This window comes from Chanodichthys erythropterus, chromosome 24 (assembly GCF_024489055.1).
Source record: "Chanodichthys erythropterus isolate Z2021 chromosome 24, ASM2448905v1, whole genome shotgun sequence".
Taxonomy (NCBI): domain Eukaryota; kingdom Metazoa; phylum Chordata; class Actinopteri; order Cypriniformes; family Xenocyprididae; genus Chanodichthys; species Chanodichthys erythropterus.
Genome location: NC_090244.1, coordinates 25,754,392 through 25,781,121, shown reverse-complemented (window position 1 = coordinate 25,781,121; position 26,730 = coordinate 25,754,392). Strand labels below are relative to the sequence as shown.

Sequence of the window (26,730 nt, the reverse complement as noted above, 5' to 3'; positions counted from 1 at the left end):
ACCTTAGACTTATATTACATCTTTTGAAAAGACTTTCTACGGCACCTTTAACTCCTGACTGCTTTGTCGGACTAAATGGGGGATTCTGCGTTCTGACTGGTTAGATCGCTTGTCAATAAACTCCCGGCGAAGGGTCAATTTCATAATGAACAATGTCGTTGATTTAAGGGTTTGTGAGCTCCAAGCCTGCATTACAGCATTAATAAATTATGTTTAGTGCTGATTATGAAAGCAGCATTTTAAAGCATTAGAGGAAAGTTTCTGAGAAACAGAAAAGGAGATCACAGAAGGGAGACCTTGAAATCTTTAACCCATTTGTTGAGATGTTAACCACTATGTTTCTTTCCCTGTATGATAACATGTGTCTGTGAACATAAAAGCAGCATGTTCATTAGCTGTGTTTTTTATAGAGTCTGAGTCTTTAATTGTATCATGTTACATGATTATATATCTGTGTTGGAGATGCTGTTTTTAGTGGCTGAAGGCTCTGCAGCTCACTCTGTGCCGGCCTGATTTACCTAACCACGCATATACTTATTCTATATGTCAGTGTAGGAGTGTATGGTTATTATTGACTGCTTTCTAACGTATGTTCATATGCCTCATCTTCAACTTGTAATTATAGTAAATGAAAGAGGGAGAGACCTGTAGTGAAAGAACAGCAGCTGCCCTGCCAGGGCAAACATATTCCTGCTTACAGTAAAGAGACAGCAGGATGTTAATTAGACAATGTTTGTATAGAAGTGTATGTCTGTGTGTGTGTGTGCGAGTGAGATTTGTTTAGAAAGGGATCAGGCTACATCTCACTTAAAGGGGCAGTTCATGCAAAAACTACATTTTTGTTATCCACACCACAGCAGAAATAAATGTGTACAGACTGTCAATGATATTGACTGTACAGAATTTGCCAAATTGGGAAAAACAAAAACATTAGGAAAGTACAAGACAGATGTCAATCAGATGGAAAGTCCTCAGATACGCCTGATTATTTACATGCAATTGTAACTTTCTAATGCTGAGGTTAGTCCTTTTGGAAAATGTCACGATCTGTTAATGGGTTTTAAGCTTGGCATGCAAATGACAGCAGAGAGAACATGTGGAAAACGTCATTGCTTAGTCGATACTCTTTCACTGCTCAGATTTAGATTTACATTGAAGAAGGGACTTAAGCCTTTTAGAGACCAGAATAACATAGCCTTGAGGGCTCTTTTAAATTTGGCCAGTATGCAAGAACACCATAGGAACGCCCCAACAACCACCCAGACTACCTTCACAACAGCATAGCAACATGGTAAAAACACCTATAACTACACAGAAACTCTCTGACAACCACCTGAGCATCTACTTTACAATGCCGTAGCTGCCACCTACAGTAGCAACACCGTTTCAACCATGTAGAAATGCCCTGTCAACTACCCACAATACCATTGCAATGTCATAGCAACCATCCAGAACACCCCAGCAACTACATAGCAACGCCCTTGCAGCCACCCAGAGTACCGTAGAAATCACAAAAGAATGCATTAAAATACTCAAAACAATTATCAACAGCATAGTGTAACAGATGTAGGCCAGTAAGAGCTGTGTGTGTAAACCTCACTCCCCTGATCTCAAGAGGCGCATTAGTGACTGATGCTAGGAACTGCGATCTTATAATCATTCACACTCATAATCATTACTTTTGCCGGTGCGCTGTGGAAAGCTTTATGCTTGCGCTTGAGCGCTGATTAGGTTATCTTTTATATATATATATATATATATATATATATATATATATACTACCAGTCAAAGGTTTGGAAACTATTTTTAATGTTTTTGAAGTCTCTTATGCTCATTAAGGCTGCATTTATTTCATAATAAATACAGAAAATACAATAATATTGTGAAATATTATTACAATTTAAAATTTTGGTTTTATATTTTAATATACTTTAAAATATAATTTATTTCTGTGAATTTTCAGCATCATTACTCCAGTCTTCAGTGTCACATGATCCTTCAGAAATCATTCTAACATGATGATTTGATACTCAGTTATTATCAATGTTGAAAACAGTTGTTTTCGATTGCTTAATATTTTTTATATTATATATTATATATATTTATATTATTTTTTATAATATTGCTTAATATTTTTTGGAACCTGTGCTACTTTTTTCAGGATCCATTGATGAATAAAAGGTTAAAAAGAACAGCATTTATTCAAAATATAAATCTTTTCTATCAATATTAATCTTTACTATCACTTTTTATCAATATAACACATCCGTGCTGAATAAAAGTATTCATTTCTTTCAAAAAAAAAGAAGAAAAAAAAAAGACTGACCCCAAACTTTTGAACGGTAGTGCATATTGTTACAAAAGATTTCTATTTTAAATAAATGCTGATATTTTTTTACTTTTTAATTCATCAAAGAATCCTGAAAAAGTATCACAGGTTATAAAATAATATTAAGCAGCACAACTGTTTCCAACATTGATAAGAAATCAGCATATTATAATGATTTCTGAAGGATCATGTGACACTGAAGACTGGATTAATGATGCTGAAAATTCAGCATTGCATCACAGAAATAAATTATATTTTAAAGTGTATTAAAATAGAAAACCATAATTTTAAATTGTAATAATATTTCACAATATATTAATATAATATAATAATATTGTTTTTCTGTATTTATTATTAAAAGCTGGTTATTATGATTTATGGCTTATTAATGTAAACGCACGATTAGTCGACTGTATGGCTTAAATGAACGACTACTAGTTGAATAGAAAACTCTTTTGTCGGGGGCAGCCCTAAAAACCATGTAAGGCACATTTCATACACAATAGTAATTAAAAGTGCTTTACACAGTCAAATTCAAGTTTGAAATCATTTAAATAATCAACATAGAAATGAACAAAGAACAAGAAATGAAATCAACATTTATTTAAAACTGGATTAAAATGAATAATAAGCCTGAGCAACTCGAAGTAACATGTTAAAAACACTGTGTCTAAACTGAACGTGAGCGGCATGACAAAAGACAACAGAACCCATTTAAAATCAGCGATACTGTTTACACTGGATGTGACGCAATGCGAAACGACAATTCATGTGTGTGTGTGAGACGTGAAAGCCAAGTATGATAACCCATACTCAGAATTTGTCCTCTGCATTCAACCTTTCCAAGTTAGTGCACACACATTAGGAGTAGAGAATAGTGAACACACATACACATCCGGCCATTTTTGCTGTGGCACTTGGTTGATTGGGGTTAGGTGCCTTGATCATGCCTTCTGACATGAAGGACAAATGGATTGGCAATGGTCAGACAACGGAGTCCAGTGTAGACACAATGTCAGAACACCTTACCACACAACAAAAGCTACCCATAACACTAGGGGCCAGATTTACTAAACAGGGCAAATTAGCATGAGAGTGCGAATCCCATAAAAGCTCCGATTGGAGTCGAATTAGCGCGTAAAACGGACCTTCCCGAAAACTCACCTTCATAAACATCAGATTTGATAGTTAAATGTGTGTGTTAATGAATTCCAATCATTCATAAATAAGGCGCGCTCATTCACAATTAGCATATCCCGTCTATGAATTACAACTACGCAAATTGCGTGTCCAGGAACGCTGTGGAATCTTCCAGATTCCCATCTCAAGTAAATTGTATAAATGCATAAGAGACTAATAGGCCATATGCCTAATTAACGTGTCTACCAAAGCGTTTTTAGCCAGCTGAAAAAAAAATGCCTGGTGCTCTTATGAAAATGGTCAGCTGGTTAGGGTTAGGGTTTAGTGTTGCACCCGCAGCATTTTTCCAGATGAGACGCTTTATCGCTATTAGTGTTTTATTTTGAAGAATATCACTGAATATAAAAATGCAGTAACCAACAATATTAACTATTAACTTCTCCATTGTTGTTCAGTCGTTGTACAAGTATGAGGGTTGGTCGTGTAGTATTTGTCCCGCCCCTCCTCCACTGTGATTGGACGGCTGGGTAAAAAGTGACAGTGATGAGCGCTGTGTTTTAGCCAAAGTTGAACAGTAAAAAAAAAGACAGGGCAAATTAACTTGTGAAATATTATTATATGGTACATAGTGCATCAAAATGCAGTGTCTTCAGTTTGCCTAAAAGATCACAGAACGTTTCAATGTTTTACGCACCATCTACAAGTGGTAGGGAGCAGGTGTAAATTTCTTTCATACCAGCTAACATTTTGAAAATATGAACATTTCCATGAATCTGAAAATTTACGTCAGAATGGCTTTATGGACGATTTACACACAAATTTACACACAAATTCGTTCTGCTCGTGTTTCATGAATGAGGCCCATTATGCACAGTAAAGAAAACAGACGCAGCCGGACCATTTCCATAATGACCAGCACAATCTACCAAGTGCTTCTTTTCGGCGATAAATAATGGCACAAATACCAGTAAATTGACTAGCGCAAACTTTAGTAAATCACCTTGCGTGATTCATTAAAAAACCCCGCTCCCATAAATTTAGCGTCTGAAAGGGAAACTCCTACAAATGCTTAAAGGTCAGCTGCAAAAATAACTTTGTCCACGCCTTTTGAATGCTAATTTTTCACTTTTTTGTCTTTTATAAATCCTGACAGTAGTTTTTTAATGGCAAAAGAGAGTTTTTGCCGGTGCAAAAAAGCTGATAGTAAATCTGGCCCTAAGTGTGTTTTCTTTAGAGCATCTCTGCTGACAAATACAGTTTAAACCAGCATGAAGTCCATGTCATGTTGTGTCATGTGGGTCCAGAAGTCATGTTGGTCCAGGCTGGTTTATGCTGGTTAGAGCTGGTGGACTAGTCTAATTAGCTAGTCATGCTGTTCTCAAGCAATACTGAGCTGGTGTAGCTGGTCCACCACCAGTACTCCTGCGTCCCATGCTGGAGATCAGCGACCAGCATCCCATGCTGATCCCAGCATGCTAAACATCCCTTATGCTGGTGACCAGCAATGGTTGATTTTTCAGCAGGGAAGTTCAAATCCAGTTTGACATTATAATTACATTATCAGGATGGTGTCCGCCCTGCTGGCATGATGATGTCATCTCTGTGAGCCCCCATGCTCTCTCTCGCTCTCTGTCTCTCTCTCTCTCTTTCCGCTCTATTAATGACTGGGCGTGTGTGTATCTTGAGGGAAGGCTGCTTTACAGGGTGTGTGTTTGTGTATATATGTGTCCGATTTGCTGGGCTGGACAGGAGGTGGTCTCTGCCTCTAGAGACTCCTAGAATCGTGAATGATGCAGCACTTGATAAACGGATTGGAGGTAAAGTGTTTTTTCTCTCCTTCTTCCATCTTCCGTCAGCTGTTTGTGGAATAACGGAGGAGGATCTCTGGGGAATTTGATTAGCAGTGACATTACTATAGATGGCCAGCTGGTAATTGTTTTTACTAATGGATGCTGGTGTGTATTACTTTAGCAGGGACGTGTTAGCCGTAGACTGCTGGTAGTCATCGGGAGGTTTTGTTTGTAGGAACGGCGTAAGAAAATCAGTGGTGTTTGCAGGATAAACCTCAGCGAAATGTTTGGTCACATCTCTGGAAATGGCCGTGAGAGAATGTAGAGGTGTTTTACACCCCGCCTGCCTTTGTGGTCGCCAGCCGAATTTGTTTGTGTTATGCAGTGCATGTAAGTTATTTTTAGTTGTTCGAGGACAGCTGCAGACTGACAGGGCTGGAGCAGCACTGCTGTTATTTTCCTGGCTCAAAGTATAGCCTGCAGTTGTTTAACTTTGTGCAATGTCAGTGTCAGCTTAGGTTGAAAATCAGGGCTGATCTGGTCAGTGTTGTCATGCACCTCGTGGACTGAGATTAAAATAGGATTTAAGGAAGCCATTTAATACACTTGCCTGGTTTTGAGAAAGTATGTGTATGTCTGCTAAGGCCTTCCTCAGTGTTTATATCTTTATATCAGACTGTCCTGAACAGTAGGTGGCAGCAATCACATTGCTTTATAATTCAATACTTTGGAAGAAGAGGGTTATGAGTTGAGAGCTGCACCGTCTCATGCTGATTGCCATTCTACCTAATTATTAAGTATCACTGAATGTTTTTGTCTTTATTAGTATAATGAATAGTGAGCAGGAAGCAAAGTGGGAGAGAATGAGAGGGATGGGATGTGATGGAAAAGACCCATGAGCTGGGATTTGAACTCGGTTTGCACACAAATGCGTTGTGTGTCAAGGTTAATTGGTAACGTGGGTATGTGTGTACATTTCAGCTATAGTTTATAGACAAAATTGTCCCTAGAAATGAACAAAAATATGACAAAAACATGCTTTTTGGGATCTTTATGATTGGGAAAAACAAATAAATAAATGTTGGGTTTTTAATCAGGGTTTGGGCTAATGTTTAAGGAACACTCCACTTTTTTTTGAAAATAGGCTCATTTTCCAACTCCCCTAGAGTTAGACAGTTAAGTTTTACCATTTTCCAATCCATTCAGCCAATCTCCGGGTCTGGCAGTACCACTTTTAGCATAGCTTAGCATAGTTCATTGAATCTGATTAGACCGTTAGCATCTCACTCAAAAATGACCAAAGAGTTTTGATATTTTTCCTATATAAAACTTGACTCTTCTGTAGTTACAACGTGTTCTAAGACAGACGGAAAATTTAAAGTTGCGATTTTCTAGGCCGATATGGCTAGGAACTTGTGACGGCATGTGACGGTATCAAATTTTCATGTTGCGATTAATTGATGAAGCTTTTATCACGGTATACGGTATTATTGCGATATTAAAATAAGTTGCAAAACCATTTTTGTCATAGTTTAACAGGTTTAAGAACTCTTTTTGTAATAAAACAAAACAACAAAGACATTTTCAAACAGATTAAAATGCAAAAGAATTAGGCTATAAAGAACAACAGATAACACTTTACTCTATTTAATGCATTAACTAAGAATGAGCAATAGCTACATTTGTTATAGAAATTGTTATTTTTTATTAATGTTAGTTTAGAAACACAACTGATCATTATTAGTTTTATCTCAGGTCCATTAAATAAGTTATTTTGATTTTAGTAATGTTATTAAACAGTAACTAAGAAATTAACATTAATTAATAATAATTAATACTTTATAAGTATTTTTATTGTCAGTTTAGTGATAATGAATTAACATGTTAACTAATGAAGCTGTATGTTTTCAAAGTTTTACTGAACAATAACAAATAATCAGAACATTTCTAATCATTAGGGCATGTTGTAGTCCAGATTAAAATATAAACATTTTTAGGTTTGAAAATAAATATCCTTTTAAGTCTTTTTTAAGTATTCAGTATTTGGTGCTGTGATGAACAACACTGAGATGACAAAAAAATGAATGGCTGTTTGAAGCATTTTAAAAACTTCACTAGCGCAGTTACTTTGTTTGCATGGTTTCCGTGGTAACCACTGCACGCTGTTGTCAGAGAGTGAATGCGCACTTTCATTCAGCTCGTCTCCTTCTCGTGCACGTTGGGATTGTTTACATCTGAGCGCGTGTCCTTTTGATGCAGAATACAGCGGTGTTGTGCATTTTATATGATTGATGGGTAAAGTATTCTTAATTGCCTTATAAAAAATTAAAACTTGGTAATAAATTATTATTTACGGTATTCTGAAGTGCCAACGATTACAATATCGTGCATCGTCTACTAGGAACTATACTCTCATTCTGGCATAATAATCAAGGAACTTTGCTGCCGTACCATGAGTGCAGCAGGCGCAATGATATTACGCAGCGTCTCTCACAAATGTCTCCATGGTTGCAAACAGGGGATCACAGCTGCTGCATAATATCATTGCACTGCTGCACCTATGGTACGGCAGCAAAATTTCTTGATTATTATGCCAGAATGAGAGTATAGTTCCTAGCCATATCAGCCTAGAAAATCACAACTTTTCATTTTCTGTCGGTCTTAGTACACAATGTAGTACACGAACAGGAAAAATATTGAAACTCTTTGGTCATTTTTTAACAAAGATGCTAACAGTCTAATCAGATTCAATGAACTATGCTAAGCTATGCTAAAAGTGGTACTGCCAGACCCGGAGATCTGCTGAATGGTTTTGAAAACAGTAAAACTCAACTGTTTAACTCTGGGGGTGTTGGAAAATGAGCCTATTTTCAAAAAAGTGGAGGCCCATTCACACCAATGAAGTTTATTACAACAATAACTATGACAAGTTTTTATAAATGTTCCACACAACTATAACGATAATGAAGCAGAGAAATGATACCATTGGAAACACTTTCAGAACAACTTTTTCCAGCTTGATGAACGCTAAAAATATTGACAGCCATTCAAGAAAAGAGCTTGAGCATTTAAAGCAACAGATGATAAAACTGCCGTTAGGGCTGGGCGATGTATCGAATGCTTTTGTCACGCGCATTTCGACAGTAAAGCCGGTTCCCTGATTACCACTAAATCGCCATCACCTGCTTTCAAATGGAGCGGCATTTAATAGACAGAGCCGTAGTTCACTGATAAGACACGCAATATCGCGTTCAATATCGATATGTATCGCCGTCGATATTGAACGCGATATTGCGTGTCTTATCAGTGAACTACGGCTCTGTCTATTAAATGCCGCTCCATTTGAAAGCAGGTGATGGCGATTTAGCGGCAATCAGGGAACCGGCTTTACTGAAGAAATGCGCGTGAAAAAAGCATTCGATACATCGCCCAGCCCTAACTGCCGTACACTTATACTGTAATAAACAGAATGTCATTGTCCATTGGTGTGGACGCCACTGTTGTTGTTACATAAATATAATTTTTAATATGAACAAGGCTTTAGTTTGTAGTAAATGGATGATTTCTATCGTTTGTTGTTGTTTAGGTGGAGGCTTTAAATAAGCCCTTTGGGTTTTTTGCCTCTCCCTGCACAGTATATGGATTGTACTTTTGTTTTTTATTGTATATATTTTATATTTGTGCAAATAAATAAAACTAAAACATAAAAAAACCTAAACCGTTCTTTAGACACAAATGCTTTTGACTAAAGTTTTGGTCACAGCAGTGAAATTTCACAGGCCAAAAAAGGTCAATAATTGACCATTGTCAATAATGTATCAAGCCATGTATGAAGCACAGGTCAGATAGAAGTCACTTTAAAAGCAAATAGCTTTCTGTTGGTCTGTGTGATGAACTTAAACCTGTTGCAAAATTTGCATGAAGAAATCTTTCATCTTACCAAATTCCAGATTGTGTGGATTCCTATTGAAATGACTGGATTTCGCCTGGGAAAATTTGTAGAACAATGTGATTGCACTTTAAGTGGCTTTTCTTTAGCATGCAGCTTGTGCTGAAGTATTGTTCAGGTTTTATGCGCGCATGAAGCCTGTGTGCAGCAGGATGCTTGTATTGTTTTTTTGTGGGAGTTAGACAACAGACTGTTGTGGATTGGTTTGAAGTTTTGAAGTTGCTATAAGACTGTCATGTGTATTACTGAATAAGCCCTCATTAAATATAGATAAGTTTCTATGCACCCTTTATGGTGATGATATTTTATAGGGTATCTTGAAATGATTATGTATGAATTAACTCTAATGCTTGTTTGAAAAGACAAAACTTTATAAAGCTGCAGTACTTTGTATAAAAGCTTGACTTTGTTCAAATAAATGTTAAAAAACCTTCTTTGTGTTTGTGCAGGTGGATAAGCAGCAGCAGAGTAAGGATTCTGTATACTTCAGAGATGGCGTACGGAGGATCGATTTCGTTCTGTCTTACATCGATGACAAAGATGGAGAAAAGAAACAGGTTTGCTATCCAATCTGTTATTTATTCATATAATAACATTTGGCTTCCTTGTGTGAACTGAGATCATTTGCTTAAATTGCTAACTTGTAAACTGAATAGTCATCCTACAAAACAATGACTCGTCCTACGTCCTAATCCTTAGAAATATTGATTAGCATTGAGTTAGACTTTCTGCAAGCCACCTATGAATTTATTTATTAATTTTTTTAGTAAATGTAACTATGGGTCAAATGTGGTTTAATCTCAGTATAGATCTGTTTGAGGTCTGTTTGACTGTACTGCACATCTCTTCACACTGCCGATAACACTAGCTGTCATAAAAATCCTTGATAATCATCCTAGATACATATATGTGTGTGTGTTCTGGATTGGGGACGTTCTATAGTCTCATGCCTTGATTTGTGTGTGTGTTTGTTATGGATTGTGCCAGATTTTTTTGTATTTTTTTTTTGGCAAATGAAAAGAAATCCCATTTTCCCCCATTTCCCTTTCATTCCTATGGGGGTCAAATTGACCCATGAGAGAAGGATTTGTTACTATTTCTATTACACCCACATAAACTCCTCGAATCCAGTCAAATTAGTTGTTGTGTATTCCAAGTTCCTAAGAAAATAAGTGTCTTAAAGGATTAGTTCACTTTCAAATTAAAATTTACTGATAATTTACACACCCCCATGTCATCCAAGATGTCCATGTCCTTCTCTCTTCAGTTGAAAAGAAATAAAGGTTTTTGATGAAAACATTCCAGGATTTTTCTCCATATAGTGGACTTCAGTGGCCTCCAAATGGTTGAAGGTCAAAATTACAGCCTCAGTGCAGCTTCAAAGTGTTTTACACGATCCCAGACGAAGAATAAGGGTCTTATCTAGAGAAACCATCACTCATTTTCAAAAAATGCTTATCTTGCTTATCTTGAACTAGCTCTCTTCTTCTTCTTCTTCTTCTTCTTCTTCTTCTTCTTCTTCTTCTTCTTCTTCTTCTTCTTCTTCTTCTTCTTCTTCTTCTCTATTAGAATTCTATTAGTGTATTACTGCCCTCCTCAGGTCAAAGTTTGAACTAATTGTTATATACTTGCACTAGCATATTGTATATGACAATTTAGTCCAAACTTTGACCTGTGGAGGGCAGTAATACACTTAGCAGTGTCTATACTGCCGGAATTCTAATAGAGAAGAAGAAGAGAGCTAGTTCAAGATGAGCATTTATGGTGAAAATGCATTTTTTTTTTTTTTTTAAATGAGCAATGGTTTCTCTATATAAGACCCTTATTTCTCATCTGGGATCGTGTAGAACACTTTGAAGCTGCACTGAAACTGTAATTTTGACATTCAACCATTTTGGTCTTGAAAGCACACTCTCTTTTAAGTATGCATAAGTGGCCTTTTTTTTCATTAATATCATATTGACCGCAAATAATTTTTTTTAAATACACTTTTAAGATATAAAGTGTACTACTAGTACACATTCAAATCAATTAAAGGTGCCCTAGAACTTTTTTTTTTAAAGATGTAATATAAGTCTAAGGTGTCCCCTGAATGTGTCTGTGAAGTTTCAGCTCAAAATACCCCATCGATTTTTTTAACTGCCTATTTTAAGGCATATTTAGAAACGAGCCGATTTCAGGTTGCGGCCCCTTTAAATCGCGCACTCTCTCCGCCCCCTCCCGAGCTCTCGACTCTATCACAGCATAAACAAAGTTTACACAGCTAATATAACCCTCAAAATGGATCTTTACAAAATGTTCGTCATGCATACTGAATGTATGCGTCGGATTGTGTGAGTATTGTATTTATCTGGGTGTTTACATTTGATATTGAATGAGTTTGAGGCTGTGCTCTGTGGCTAACTGGCTAACACTACACTGTTGGAGAGATTTATAAAGAATGAAGTTGTGTTTATGCATTATACAGAATGCAAGTGTTTAATAATGAAAATAACGACGACTCTTATCTCTGTGAATAAATAATCAAAAATAATATAATAATAAAAATAATATTAATAATAATAATAATAATAATAACTTGTTACTGTGCGATCACATCGCCGCCTGCGAGAGTGTAAAAATTCGCTTTGGCTGCCCTGCCAACAACGCTGTACTGTGCGTTCAAACCGCCGCCAGCGGGAGGGTCAAAGTAAATGACAAGTTGTGGCAACCAATCGGAATCCTTTCAAGCAAGGACCTCTCATAGCTCATAGCTCATTGTCATAAAGTTGACCTGACTTCAACTCTCCTCATCACTCTCACCATCCAAGATGTGCCGCGCCGCTCCCGCCGGAGCTCGCCACCGGCTCACATTGAAAATTAATGACTTCCTGTCACTTTGACACTCTCGATGGCGGTGGTGTGAATGCACTGTTACATTTATATAGCGCTTTTCTCTGTAAAAAGCATAAGCGCTCTCACAGTGCTTTACATATGGAGTAAGTAACCACCACCAGCAGGATGATGCGATGGCAGCCATATTGGCCCAGAATGCCCACCACAAACCAGTTACTTGGTGGAGAGGTGACAGAGTGATGAAGCCAATCAGTATATAGGGATGATTAGGAGGCCATGATGATGGACAGAGACCTACTCTTTTTTTAATGACCACAGAGAGTCAGAACCTCGGTTTAACGTCTCATTTGAAGGACAGTGCTTTTTGACCATATAGTATCCCCATCATTATACTGGGGCGTTAACACCGACACAGACCCCCTGCTGGCCTCACTAACACCTCCTCCAACAGCAACCTAGCAACCTAGTTTTCCCATGTAGTCTCACATCCTGGTACTGACCAGGCTCAACCCTGCTTGGCTTCAGTGGGCATCCAGTCTTGAGCTGCAGGGTGATATGTCTGCTGGCTATCAAAAAGTTGTATTTTGATTCTCATGCACAGCTAGCAGGGGAAAAACGCAGCAAAGAGTTTAAAACAGTCCAAAAATAAAGTAGACTAAGTACAGTGAAAAATTACTTAGAAATACACAATTCTATCCAACACAATATCACTAATATAAAACATAAATTTTATTTGTTACAATCACACTTAAACAATGGTAAGAAGCTTTCAGCTTTGGCCTCCAGATGGACCCCCAAACTCCACCTGTGCTTTCAGCCCTTACTTTGTGAAGTTTCACACCTCTGTGTATGAGCGTCAGAGTCTTGTGTACTTCCACATTCCATAAACATAAATTATGTGCTTTGCCAGGCCTGGGCAAGAACTCACACACACATTGCACACAAACAGCTCTGCAGACAGAAATAATATTGTCATAAATAGTTACCAGAGACCCTTCTTGTTCTATGTATAGTATGTATTGCACCAAAAGCTTAAATCTTTGATTGTCAGATGTGTTATTGATCTTTCATGCAGGATCGAAGGAAGGTGTTTGAGGCTAACTTACAGAAAGCCGGACTTGACCTGGAGACTGAGGACAAATCTGTGAGTAAAACACTTAATCCACTAAAAAGCCCTATCAGGACATCGATATTAGTTCTCACTGTATCTCACAAATAAATATATTGATTCATCAGCACTAGATCATTATGCTTCAGCAATGTCTGATCATAAGCAATATATTTCACTGTATTTGTTTAGCTGGGTGCAATCTAAAGGATTTTTTCATCAGATATCCATTAGAGCAGTGCTTGCCAAACTGGGGTACGCGTACCCCTGGGGGTACGTGAGGTGACAAAAGGGGGTACGCAAAATGCTGAGTAGTTCATTTAATTCTACCTAAGAATAATATTAAAATCGAGCATCTAATTCTAACTGCCAAATTGTCATAAATCCAGCACATTTAATAAAATTACCTCATCATTTGCAGTCAAAAATGACTGTGTCCACACAAGCAGCATGCATATGATAGATTGTGTGCAGAATCTGTTGCCTTAAATCGCGCTAAATTACTGTCGTTCTCGACAATGCACCTTTGTAAAAGTGGGGATTCAGCACTAACTCGCATGAAGAACAAATATAGACACAAATAATGGATTAATTTCGATTTAAGACTGAAACTTCCTCCGGTACAAAAACATACCTTGTGTGAGTTCTTGTATTTAATGCACAGACTGTCCTCCAAAAAAAAAAAACGGCCCTATAGGTTCGTTTTTTAAGCACCATATTACGACCTATATTTACGTTTTGAAGTCATGCGCCCTCTAGTGGGCGTAAAAATAATGACAGTGTTGTGTTACGTCTGTCGTCATGAAATGACGTATGACTGTCATTACCAATCAAAATGCATGTTCATTTAAATGCAATGTGTGGACTTTTTACACTATTTCTCCTATTTCCATTTACAAAAAAATATATTTTTTTAATGACTACACCTACCCCATCCCTAAACCTAACCTTAGTGATTTATAGTGCATTTACACTTTATGAGCACATGTGTTCCCTGGGATCGAACCCACAATAACATGATTGCATATTGTTCTTGCAATGCTCTACCAGCTGAGCTACGCGAAACCCGAAACCTGATGCAGATAAAAGGGAACAATGCATTAAAATGAAAGCAAATGCTCCTATGGGTCGTATTTCATGAATTAAAATGAAAGTGTGCTGTTGTCGATAGGGCGCCACTTTAGTAAACGCTCCTATGAGTCGTATTTCAGGGAAGTGACAAACGACCTATATGGTCGTATTGGTTGGAGAACATGTTGATTTAATGATGATAACGAGCAAGAATTGCATAATTGTTCCCAAATATCCACATGACTGCAAACGTGACATTATTATACAACAGGTAAAAAAATAAAATGTACATTTTAAACACAGTACTGTCAGTATTTACTCTATTTTGCAATGAAATAATAGTTCTAACGAAAACCACAGAAGAACTACAACTCACGTCTGTGTTTCAAAAACAATTCTGTGGCTTTGAACGACTCGTGAGAGTCAATGATTCAGTGATTCATTCACAGCCACTTGCTTTGTTACTGAATGAATGACTCGATGACTCACTCATAAAAACAGTGACTTGCTGCCACCTACTGGCGGTTTTAGTTTAATATTTAAAAGTTTTACTTCGTTTTACCATCATTATATATTTCTCTATTGAACATTTTTTTAATTTAAAACATTATTTATTTTATAAAGTTATTCATAAAGGTAAAAAAATGCACTGGAAAATCAATTTAGGGGGCAAATATGGTTGCTTAATGGTAAAGGTGTGACTGCAGTCGAAGTGGAAGAGAGGGGGTACGCAGAAGGATGGTAATCCCTTCAGGGGGTACTCCATGCTAAAAAGTTTGGGAACCACTGCATTAGAGGGCAGTGAGCTTCATGATGAAACACTTGCATACAAATTCTGTCGTCATTTACTCACCCTCAATTTCAAACCTGAGTACTTTCTTCTGCTCTACACAAGGAGATATTTTGGCAAAGAATTGGGATGGGGACATTTGAGTTTTGAACCACAGAAAAAAAACAGTTCACCCATGTCCTGAAGCATGAATGATTGTGCTGATGCAGTTCACATTTTCCCTAACTGTATATGTCACGTGTGTGTCTTTCCAGGAGTCGGAAGATGGAAAGACATACTTCCTGAAGATCCACGTGCCATGGGAAGTGCTGTCAACATATGCAGATGTTCTGAAAATCAAAGTGCCTTTTAAAGCCAATGATATTCCAGCTAAAAGAGAAGTGCCCATGAGCTGGCTCTTTACACCCTATCGTCTGCCCGATCATGTGATGCATCCTGAACCGGATTACTTCACCTACACGTTTGACAAGAGCAAGACTGACTTCTTCCTCATCGAGGATAAAGAAACCTTCTTTCCTCCGTCCACACGGAACAGAGTTGTAAGATTAGTCATTAGAAATGGCAAATTTTATATATATATATATTTAGTTTTACCATTACATATAAACTGCCCTGTAACCGAAGGATTGGCTTCTTTTTTTCTCCATGTAGGTATATTACCTCCTTTCCCGAATTCCGTACAGTAAAGAAGACAAGGATAAGAAGGGCATCAAGAGGCTGCTGAACAATGGAACCTACACAGCTGCCTTCCCTCTGCATGACGTAGGTCTTTTACATGGGAAGATTTGGACTCAATGTCATCAAACCTATTGAGTAGATGTTTCTCTGGATACTTGGAATAGTGTCAATGATTTGCTTCATGGAAAAACAATAACATTATTGTGTGTTTTTGTAGTGTAGGTACTGGACCCGGTCCCGTGATGCTAACTGTGAGAGCGAACGCTACTCCCTGTATAAACACTGGGCCCGTTTCAGCCGCTTTTACAAGGAGCAGCCGCTCAACCTCATACGGTGAGACCATTCACCGCCTGGGTTTATATTTCTCTTCTTGTTTACAAAATGGGCTCAGAAAAACAGCAAAGAAATTTCAGTCTTTTTTCACACTAGTAGTTTTGTTCGTTTGGTTCATTTGGTCTGGACCAAAAAAGAAAAAAAAAACATTTATTCCTGGTCCGATTAGCATTCATATTGGCAATTTTATCACCAAACCAAAAGATACAGAACGTAGGGATACATTCACAACCCGATTGGTCGGATTTTTTGACGTATTGCTTTTTTTGAGACGGAACTTACTAAACATTCAAAACAATGCTGTGTGCTGAGGTAAATGCTCTTGTTGTGTGTGCGTAGTCTGCATATGGTGGTATTTTGGCCAGCTGGGAACTCGTGAAGATCTTATGAAATGCGTAAAGAAGTCAAAACAGCGGCGGGAATCCATCCGTCACAAACATGACAAGTCTGAACGAACTCTTAAAGGCCGTTGTTTCTATTATTATTTATTTTTGTTTTTCAATCAAGAAGAAACTTCATTTTAAACAACCATTGTAGGCAATCAGATTAATTTTTTTAAAAGGTTAAAATTAAATTTTCTATGTTTATTGAAATACTTTATCCTACCCCAGTTTACAGACAACTGTATGTAAGACAACTATAAAATAAAGGCTAATTCGAACAAAAATGTGAGTTTGGGGGCGGGACTACCTACTTGTTTGACCATTCTTTCTGCAATTCAGTAGCAGTAGGGTGCAGAAATTCACACAATGCAACAATTAAAACAGTGAAAATCTTGTTAAAATCAGGACACATTTTTACGTTTTCCACTAAATGAAAACAAGGAAGAATTATATTTAAACATTTTCATAAATTATATTTAAACATTTTTATAAATATCAGTATAACATTACGAAGTGATAAATAGCCATATATGTATGTACTAAAAATGATGAATTATGTTTAAATTATTAAAACATCTTCCTTAACACTCTCATACTTGCAAGCCAATGAAGAATCACATATCTTGTCTAATGACATGGAGTGAACTTAACCCTTTTATGTGTCAATTAAAAAAACTTACACATAGGTCCACAGAGGAAAAAAAAGGTCCATGTTAAAAAAAACTGTTTAAAACTGTGAAACTGCTAGAAAATCAAAGCCATAAATCTAAACAAGTTATGTTCCAAATTTGAGATTAATATCTCAAAAAATGAGCTTGCAGTAAGATTGTAAGATTGTTTGAGCGCAGTACCAAATTTTCCTCATTAGATGCCAGCAAAACTCCACTCTGGTGCACGGTGGTTGGCACAAATTTTTTTTTTTTTATTACACACATACAAACCACACGCTGACATCCATACCAACACACACACAATTATAGCTGCATTTTTTTTTTATTATTCAATTGGCTCTATAATATGCATAAGCAGAAAGCAGGAATAAAGTGAGAATTTGCTTTATAGGCCAAACCTGAGAGAATGGCACCATCTAATAAAAATAGGAAAAATTTAAATGATTAAGCCTTGCCAACAGAATGAAAGTCTATTATCAAAGATTGCATCATTTTATAGTTAAGTGGCCCTGGGATTTCAATGGGGACATTTTTGACAAAAAAGGTCCTGAGTGGAACTATTTGGTATATATTTTTTAAAGGAAATGGGGGTGAAATAGAAAAATTCTAATAAAAATACACACCTGTGGCAAAAATGTATGCAGCTGGCTTTAACACAGGAAAAATGATACAAAACTAAAAAACGTACTCGGTTACTAACGTAACCTCGGTTCCCTGAGATACGGAAGACAAGAGATAGACAAGTTGTTGAACCAATGGCGGCACGGCATAGCTGCGCGGCCTATGGCGACAAAGCGCGCGAATGTTCCCGCCGAAATGGGTGGGGTTAAGGGCTATATAAGCGGGCGTTTCGCCATAGGACTTCAGTGTCAATCGACTGAAGCGACGACCCTGAGCCGCAGCCTCGTGGCACGGCAAGTGACGCAGTACTCGTTCCGTATCTCAGGGAACCGAGGTTACATTAGTAACCGAGTACGTTCCCTTTCGATACTTCACTCGTACTGCGTATGGGGAACGAATTCAACCACGCCGTGCCACGGCTGGGAACGATATAGCTTGCATTTGGCCAACCAAGAGGGGGCCAAGAAGGCAAAGCCTAACCGAACCCATGGTTACACTTAAGGAAGATACTTCCTGGGAAGCGGAACTCGTCGGAGGCCGCTAATCACACCGAGAGAACCCGAGCTTGTAAGGTCGGGACATCGAGATGATAGAACCTGACAAAGGTGGACGGCGAAGACCAACCGGCCGCCTCACAGATGTCTTGGATGGAAACTCCGTTGGACCAAGCCCACGAGGAAGCCATTCCTCTAGTGGAGTGGGCACTGACTCCTATGGGGCAGTTAGTACCCAGTGAGGAGTAGCACAGGTTAATAGCATCCACTATCCAACGGGAGATGCGCTGTTTCGAGACCGGAGACCCTTTGGTGCGGCCGCCAAAACAAACAAAGAGCTGATCCGACTGCCTAAAGGACCGCGATCGCTCTATGTAGGTCCTCAATGCCCTGACTGGGCAGAGTAGCTCCAGCTCCAGTACGTCCGCCGAGGGAGGAAGAGCAGAGAGCGAAATGACCTGAGCTCTAAACGGAGTTGAGAGCACCTTAGGAACGTAGCCATGCCTAGGTTTCAGAACGACCTTAGAGTCACCAGGCCCGAATTCGAGGCATGCAGGGTTCACAGAGAGAGCCTGCAAATCGCCGACACGCTTAACCGATGCTAGTGCTAGTAGCAGAGCGGTTTTTAGCGTTAGGGGCCTGAGGTCGGCTGAACCCATTGGTTCAAATGGGGCTCCCTTTAAGGCCCTGAGGACCAACGAGAGGTCCCAGGGGGGAACAGTGAGAGGGCGGGGAGGATTCAATCGCCTAGCACCCCTCAAAAAACGGATCACAAGCCCGTTTCGTCCCACTGATTGGCCAGCAATAGGAGCGTGGAACGCCGCAATGGCTGCTACGTAAACCTTAAGCGTGGAAGGGGTGCGCCCCATTCCCAAGCGCTCTTGGAGGAAAGACAGTATGGAAGATACGTCACTCTCCACAGGGTCTATGTTGCGTGCCGAACACCAATCAACAAAGACTGACCACTTCTGGTCGTAGAGGCGTCTCGTGGACGGGGCTCTAGCCTGAGAAATGGTATTTAGGACGTCCCCGGGGAGGCTAGTCGGCTCCCATCGAGGGACCAGAGGTGCAGAGCCCAGAGCTCCGGCTGTGGGTGCCAGATTGTTCTGTTTGCCTGAGAGAGGAGGTCCCGTCTCAGGGGAATCGGCCACGGGGCTCCCAGGGAGAGTCTGAATAGCTCTGAGGACCAAACCTGGTTCCTCCAGAGCGGGGCCACCAGAAGGACTCTGTGCTGGTCTTCTCTGATGCGCCTGATGACCTGAGGGATCAGTGCGATCGGAGGGAAAGCGTAAAGGAGCGTGCTGGGCCATGTGTGGGCCAGAGCATCTACTTCCTTCAAGAAAAATATTGGGCAATGAGAGTTGTCTTCTGAGGCGAAGAGGTCTATCTCTGCCTTCCCGAAGAACTCCCAGATCTTGAGGACCACTTGGGGGTGGAGCATCCACTCGTGACAACATGTCCGCACCCAGATTGTTCCTGCCAGGAACATGAGTCGCTCTGAGCGACTGAAGCCTCGGAAGAGCCCATTCCAGAAGACGTTTCGCCAGAGCGCATAAGCGGCTGGACGAGAGACCGCCTTGGTGGTTCAAGTATGACACCACAGTCATACTGTCTGACCGAACTAGGACATGACGTCCCGTCAAGTAAGCCTGAAAGAACTGAAGGGCCTTCATCACTGCTAGCATCTCTAGACAGTTGATGTGTAGACGGCTTTCGTCGTGGCTCCACGAGCCGAAGGCCGGTCTGCCCTCGCACACAGCGCCCCAGCCCAAGTTGGAGGCGTCTGTTGAGAGCACTGTCCTTCGTGAGACCGCCTGTAAGGGGACTCCGCGCTCGAACCATACTGGATCCATCCAAGGTTTCAGGGCTAGAAGACAGGCCTGATTGACCTTGAGACATAAGCGGCCGTGCCGCCAGGCGCTGGGAGGAACCCGGAACTTCAACCAGTACTGAAGAGGCCGCATCCGAAGAAGGCCGAGCTGCAGCACCAGGGAGGCGGAAGCCATCAGCCCTAGCAGCCTCTGGAAAAACTTCAGAGGGAGATAGGCTTTGTTCGTGACAGATGCCGTGAGCTGCTGAATTGCCAGGGCGCGCTCTGGCGAGACTACTGCCGTCATACGGACCGAGTCGAAAACTGCTCCCAGAAACGAGATTCGTTGAGTGGGGCATAGCGAGCTCTTGGCTAAGTTGACCCTGAGACCCAGACATTGTAGATGGCTGAGGAGCACGGATCTGTGGTGTTCCAGCTCGTCTCGCGAACGGGCTAAGATGAGCCAGTCGTCGAGATAATTCAGAACCCGGATTCCCATCTGCCTCAGAGGGGAAAGAGCCGCGTCCATTCACTTGGTGAAAGTGCGAGGAGCCAGAGACAGCCCGAAGGGCAGGACCGTATATTGGTACGCCACCCCCTCGTATGCGTATCTCAAGAATCGTCTGTGACGGGGGGCTATCTGGATGTGAAAATACGCATCCTTCAGGTCAAGCGAGCAGAACCAGTCCTCGGGGCAGATGTGCGCGAGGATCTGCTTCAGCGTCAGCATTTTGAACTTCCGTCTCATGAGGGAGTGATTCAAAAGTCTGAGGTCTAGGATGGGTCTGAGACCGCCATCCTTTTTGGGGACCAGAAAGTAGCGGCTGTAAAAGCCTGTCTCGCTCTCTGATTGGGGAACTGTTTCCACAGCTCCCTTTTCCAGCAATGACATAACTTCGGCCCGGAGGACATGAGCGTCGTCCGGATTGACCGATGTTTGAAGCACCCCGGCGAAGCGAGGGGGCCGTCGTGCAAACTGGAGCGAGTAGCCCTGGTTTACGATCCCCATAACCCATTCTGACACATCGGGGATGGCCTGCCAGGCCTCGGCCCGAGTGGCAAGGGGTTGAATGATGTTTGGTGACAGACCGCCGTTGAGGGGGTCATACACTGAGAGGGGTGGAAGAGGAAATTTGCTCTTTTTGTGATGAGGTAAAATATAGTTCGCCGTGAAAACGGCGTTTGGAGTGGGCGCAACAGGTGTGGGCCCAGCTGTCACTTGGAGCATGTTTCCCACGCCCGGAAATAAACGAGGCGGAGGGGAAATTACTCGTGGGAGCTTTTGGGGCGGTCCGGTCGTAACGGGACGATCCCCCATCCTCTTCCTTCCTGACGAATCAGGACGACTTCGGAGGCAGCGGGCCCAGCACAATCTTGGGCCGGGGTCCCTGGCGTCTCAGGAAGGGAGGGTGCTTCGCAGGGCGCGAGCGCTGGCGATGCTGCTGGGGTGGCGCTGCCTGTGTTGTAGGTGGGGCTGGCTTGTTCTGCTGAGCCGGCGCAGTCCTGGGGCGGCTAGACGCAGAAGCGGAGCTGGAGCGCTTTGGCAAGAAATGCCTCATAGCCTGAGACGATTTCTGCGCGGCAGTAAAGCGCTCAGTGAAGCCTTCCACTGCAGGCCCGAAGAGACCAGAAGGAGAGACCGGGGCGTCTAAGAAGGCCGTCTTGTCTAGATCCTTGATCTCCGTAAGGTTGAGCCACAGGTGGCGCTCCAACACGACCAGGCTGGCCATGGAACGACCAATGGCCTGGGCCGTAGCTTTCGTGGCTCGCAGGGCAAGATCAGTGGCGCTGCGTAGATCCTTGAAAGCCGGCGCGTCGATTCCAGACTCGTCCAATGAGCGGAGGAGTTTGGCCTGGAAGACCTGAAATATGGCCATGGTATGGAGCGCGGAGGCAGCCTGGCCCGCCGAGGTGTAAGCCCGTCCAGCCAGTGTAGAAGTGGTGCGACAGGGCTTGGAAGGAAGGGCCTTCTTCGTTTCCCAACCCACAGCCGCGGGAGGACAGAGGTGAGCAGCCACCGCTTCGTCTAGGGGTGGCAGATGCTCGTATCCCTTCTGCTCGGCGCCGTCGACGGCGGTGAGGGCGGAGCGGTGCGTAGTGTGGAGGCGGGCGGAGTAAGGAGCGCGCCACGACTTCGTCAGCTCTTCGTGGACCTCAGGAAAGAAGGGCGCTGAAAGCTGGCGAGGTGCTTGGCGGCGGCCTGGCAGGAACCATTCATCCAGGCGGCTGCGAGACGGCTACCGCGCTGTCTCTTCCTAGCCGGCTCGCGGGAGGAAGGAGACGGGAGGGCGCGAGCGGCGAGATCGCCCTCCGTGAAGAAGGCGACCCGCGAGCGCAGGGAAGCGAGACTCATGCACTCGCAGTGCGGGCATGAGTCTCCAGCGAGCGCGCCGTCCGCATGGGGCTTGCCCAGGCAGGCGACACACTCGCTGTGTCCATCGTCGTCGTGCAGGGGGGCCCTGCGCGTACCACATGAGTGGCGGGGCATCGTAAGACGCCGCTGCCGTGAAAACGGCAATTGGGTGGCTCTGGAAGCGGTTAAAACCGCTGAAATCGCTCTTTTAGAACGGCGTTAAGCCACGGGTGAAGCTCTCAGGCGGCGCGCCGGATGGCGGCAGGGGACGCACAGGAAGCGGCCGGGAGCGGGAGGCGGCGACTCGGCGACGGCGCTGGAAGCTGCAGTCTGCGAGGGCGCCGGCGCTGTCCTCAACCGGCGAGTCCAGGCGAGTCCGCTGCGGGAGCCTCTTCAGATGGCGGCGAGAGCAGGAAGGCGGCGAGCTTCTTCGGCTTCAGGCGGAGATCAGCGAAGAGAAGTAGAGGTCGTCGCTGAAGGAGAAAACACTGAAGTCCTATGGCGAAACGCCCGCTTATATAGCCCTTAACCCCGCCCATTTCGGCGGGAACATTCGCGCACTTTGTCGCCATAGGCCGCGCAGCTATGCCGCGCCGCCATTGGTTCAACAACTTATCTATGAGTGAACCAATGACGGTGCAGTTACACTGCGTTATTGAAAAAGGCTTCAGCAGCGGGGAAAAAGGGAGACCTTTCCCATACGCAGTACGAGTGAAGTATCGAAAGGGAACAAAAGAAATCTGAAAAAGACAAAAATGTCAACAAGGCGCACAAGGGTTAATAGCATATTAAACGCACTGCAGTATTTTTATCATCACGTGTCATTGCTCAAACAGACTGATGCATATTTTGCATCATAGTTTTTGTTAAAGAAATAAACTCAATGTTCCTTTTCAAATCAAAGTTCATTTTATTATAGAGAATGTTTTACATGTTGCTTTTGCTGACACCTTGAGAAAGTGGATGGACATTTTCATTGAATAATTTGCTTCTTGTATCAAAGGAAGTACTATGGAGAGAAGATCGGCATCTACTTTGCTTGGCTGGGTTTCTACACAGAGATGCTGTCTTATGCTGCTGTTGTGGGACTACTCTGCTTCATCTATGGTGTGGCCACCTTTGACAACAACGTCTGGAGGTGAGGATCAGGCTAGAAAACTCAAAAGAGAAAACTGACCATGGAAGAAGACAGTTCATGGTAATGCCTGCTTCAGCATCCCTTGTGGCAGTGCTGAGAGTGCAGTGCATTAGGAATCACTTTGACACATAGACACGAGTATAGTGAATATGAGTCTGTGTTCACAGAAACAAATTTTGAGACAGTTTTTGTTGTTTTCTGTAGTAAAGAGATCTGTAATGAAACCATTGGTGGGCAGATTGTCATGTGTCCTCTCTGTGATAAGAAATGTGGCTACTGGAAGCTCAGCACAACCTGTAGCTCTTCATGGGTGAGTAAAAAAGTTTATATGGTATAACTTTTTTTTTTTTTAAGAAACATGTTCTTTTTGCATATTTATTGATGAAAAAGTCATACCTTCTCTCCGTCTAAATGCCTTTTAGCAATCGTACCTGTTTGACAACACAGCAACAGTGTTCTTTGCGATATTCATGGGAATATGGGGTGAGTAAAGAGCTTTTTTTTTCTTTTTTTTTTTTAGCTCTTTGTAACTTTTGTGTGCTGGTTCTAGAATTGTATTTGCTATCTGTGTCTGTATTTGTTACATCAAACTACTGTCTGCATCTTCTTATAATACTTTTGTGCAGTTTCGGAGTCATTTGATCAGCCAATGAAAATAGGAATGGCCATAATTTAAGAGAATGCGTTAATGTTTAGATGTAGTTTTAACTATTATGATCATCATAAAATGGCACATACCCTGACAAAGGCTTGATTAAATTTGAGTTCTCGATTTAAAAAAAAAAAAAACCCTGGCAAAATGCCGAAAGTGGGGCATTCCAAGGACGAGAATCCATGAACCGCATTATTAGGCTGTTTTATAAGGCTGCACAATATTTTTAAACCATTTAAAAATAATAGCATTTTGCTATTGTGAAATCAAAAAGTCTGTGATTCAAGTAAACGTCTCGGTTACGAAGGTAACCCTCGTTCCCTGAAGGAGGGAACGGAAATGTACGTCGGACAGGCCGACGAATAGGAATGTCGCTAAAGAGGCCAATCTACTTCGAGCACGGGTATATAATGAGCAGCAGGTGCGTTGCATCTTCAGGTTTTCGCTGAGGAGCCGAACAAGTTAGGTGGCAGCATCAGCGGGGTCCAGCGACTGTGGCGACGGGACGTACGTCTCCGTTCCCTCCTTGAAGGAACAAGGGTTACCTTTGTAACCGAGACGTTCCCATTCAGTCAGTCATGTTCGACATACGTCGGACAGACCGACGAATAGGAATCCCTACCAAAGCACCACAGGAGCCCCCTTCCAGCGCTTTGTTTCAAGCCACCTGAACCCCCTTGTCTAAGGACGGTGGGACAGGGCTAACACAGAGAGTGTCGATCACTGCTGTTTCCCAAAACCCACTCAGTACTGTTGTATGATTGGTGTGTTAAAATTGTCTGATCATCTGAATGCATTACACACAGTTAAACATGCTGAGAAGATGCTACTGTTTATGCACATGCACTTTGAGGCAGTCTGTTTCAATCGAGATGTGTTATAGGCTTACCTTCGTCAGTCTCCACGATAGGGTGCGGCATTTGGTTAAAGGCAGCATACACTTATATCCATCGGCAGCTGTAAGCTCTTTCAGCTGTGGTCTACTAAAAGCCTCAAAGGCATCATGGCTAAAGTGAAGAGAACAAAGACTTCAAAGAAATCTTCAGGAAGATTTATTCGTCCACATTCTTCACAACCTCCCATTCTTTTCTCCTCTTATCGCTGGTAAAGCACTAAAGACTTACATTGCTTGTGGCTCATCGACTGAAAATTACAACCAAAAGCTGCACAATGTTGCATCGTATATTATATTCCGAGTTGTGTTGCGGTAAATATAGCAATAGGACAGTGTCAGTAGCTCAGTGAGTGCAACCAGTTGACGTCATTGACAACGCACTGTGCACCTAAACAAAATGGCACTGCCCATTGTCCAAATCGGTCCAGATATGTCATGGATTTTTTAAATAATATAAATCTTTCATGGGTTTTCTACTACATACAGCTATGGAAAAAATTAAGAGACCACTTAACATTGATTTCTGAACTTGGAGTGGTCTCTTAATTTTTTCCATAGCTGTATTTGATCATGCTGTAAAGTGTAACAACACAATCACCAGGCCATTGGCGCCCTCTGTAGGCATGTGTTATAATACGTAATCTACATAAGTTGATTATGTATATATTATGTGTATCACTTTATGTATTTTAACAGTGTTGTTCAATAACAGCATATGATTACTTGCTTTTAATACTTTATTTGAACAAATTATTATTGTTATTATATATGTATTTTAAGTAATTTTAAAGGCTGTTATTCACCTAGGTCTATTTTTATTACCATCTGATTAATCGATTGTCAAAATAATCAACCGATTACTCAATTATCAAAATAATCGTTAGTGACAGCCCTGTTTATAAATGTTTAACATTCCCTTTTACTCTAATGGTAATAGATTATTCTTGTACTTATACTAGGAAACATTTATTAAAATATAAATGAAGTGGTCAGTTATTCACTTGTTTTCGTTACATACAGTCTTACATGTCTTGACATCGGTTTGCATAAAAACCATCATGTTTACATATTTAGTACAGTTTCAGTGCGTAATGTTCAGTTCTTCATGAATGTAGATGAACAATGTCTTACAGTACGTGAGTTTTAAGCTGTGATTTTCCTGTGGTGTCAGTGACTCTGTTCCTGGAGTTCTGGAAGCGGCGTCAGGCCCGACTGGAATACGAGTGGGATCTGGTTGACTTTGAGGAAGAGCAACAACAGCTGCAGCTCAGACCTGAGTACGAGATCAAGTGCACCAGTAGACGGGTCAACCCCATTACACAAGTAAGCTCATATATCTAACGTCTCGGTTACATAGGTAACCCTCGTTCCCTGAAGGAGGGAACGGAGACGTACGTCGGACAGACCGACGAATAGGAATCTCGCTAGAGAGGCCAATCTACTTCGAGTGTAACTAAACGAGCCAATGCACATTGGCATGCAATCATATGCATCAGCTGCTCGCCTCGCAGCGCGGGTATATAGTGAGCAGCAGGTGCGTTGCATCTTCAGGTTTTCGCTGAGGAGCCGAACCCAGCAGGCGGCAGCATCAGCAGGACAACGCCTGTGGCGACGGGACGTACGTCTCCGTTCCCTCCTTCAGGGAACGAGGGTTACCTATGTAACCGAGACGTTCCCATTCAGTCGGTCA

The 26,730-nt window shown here is 41.8% G+C and overlaps 1 protein-coding gene across 1 annotated transcript in view; it reads left to right on the top strand.

Moving 5' to 3' along the window:
* The window catches only part of ano5a (anoctamin 5a), a 65,501-nt gene that overhangs the window by 14,592 nt on the left and 24,179 nt on the right, over nt 1-26,730 (top strand). The window contains exons 3-11 of the mRNA XM_067380579.1: nt 9,658-9,765; nt 13,119-13,187; nt 15,267-15,551; nt 15,664-15,774; nt 15,908-16,023; nt 23,359-23,493; nt 23,698-23,803; nt 23,916-23,976; nt 26,212-26,363. Of these exons, the coding sequence (XP_067236680.1) occupies nt 9,658-9,765; nt 13,119-13,187; nt 15,267-15,551; nt 15,664-15,774; nt 15,908-16,023; nt 23,359-23,493; nt 23,698-23,803; nt 23,916-23,976; nt 26,212-26,363 (1,143 nt within the window). The remainder of the gene's footprint in view (nt 1-9,657; nt 9,766-13,118; nt 13,188-15,266; nt 15,552-15,663; nt 15,775-15,907; nt 16,024-23,358; nt 23,494-23,697; nt 23,804-23,915; nt 23,977-26,211; nt 26,364-26,730) is intronic.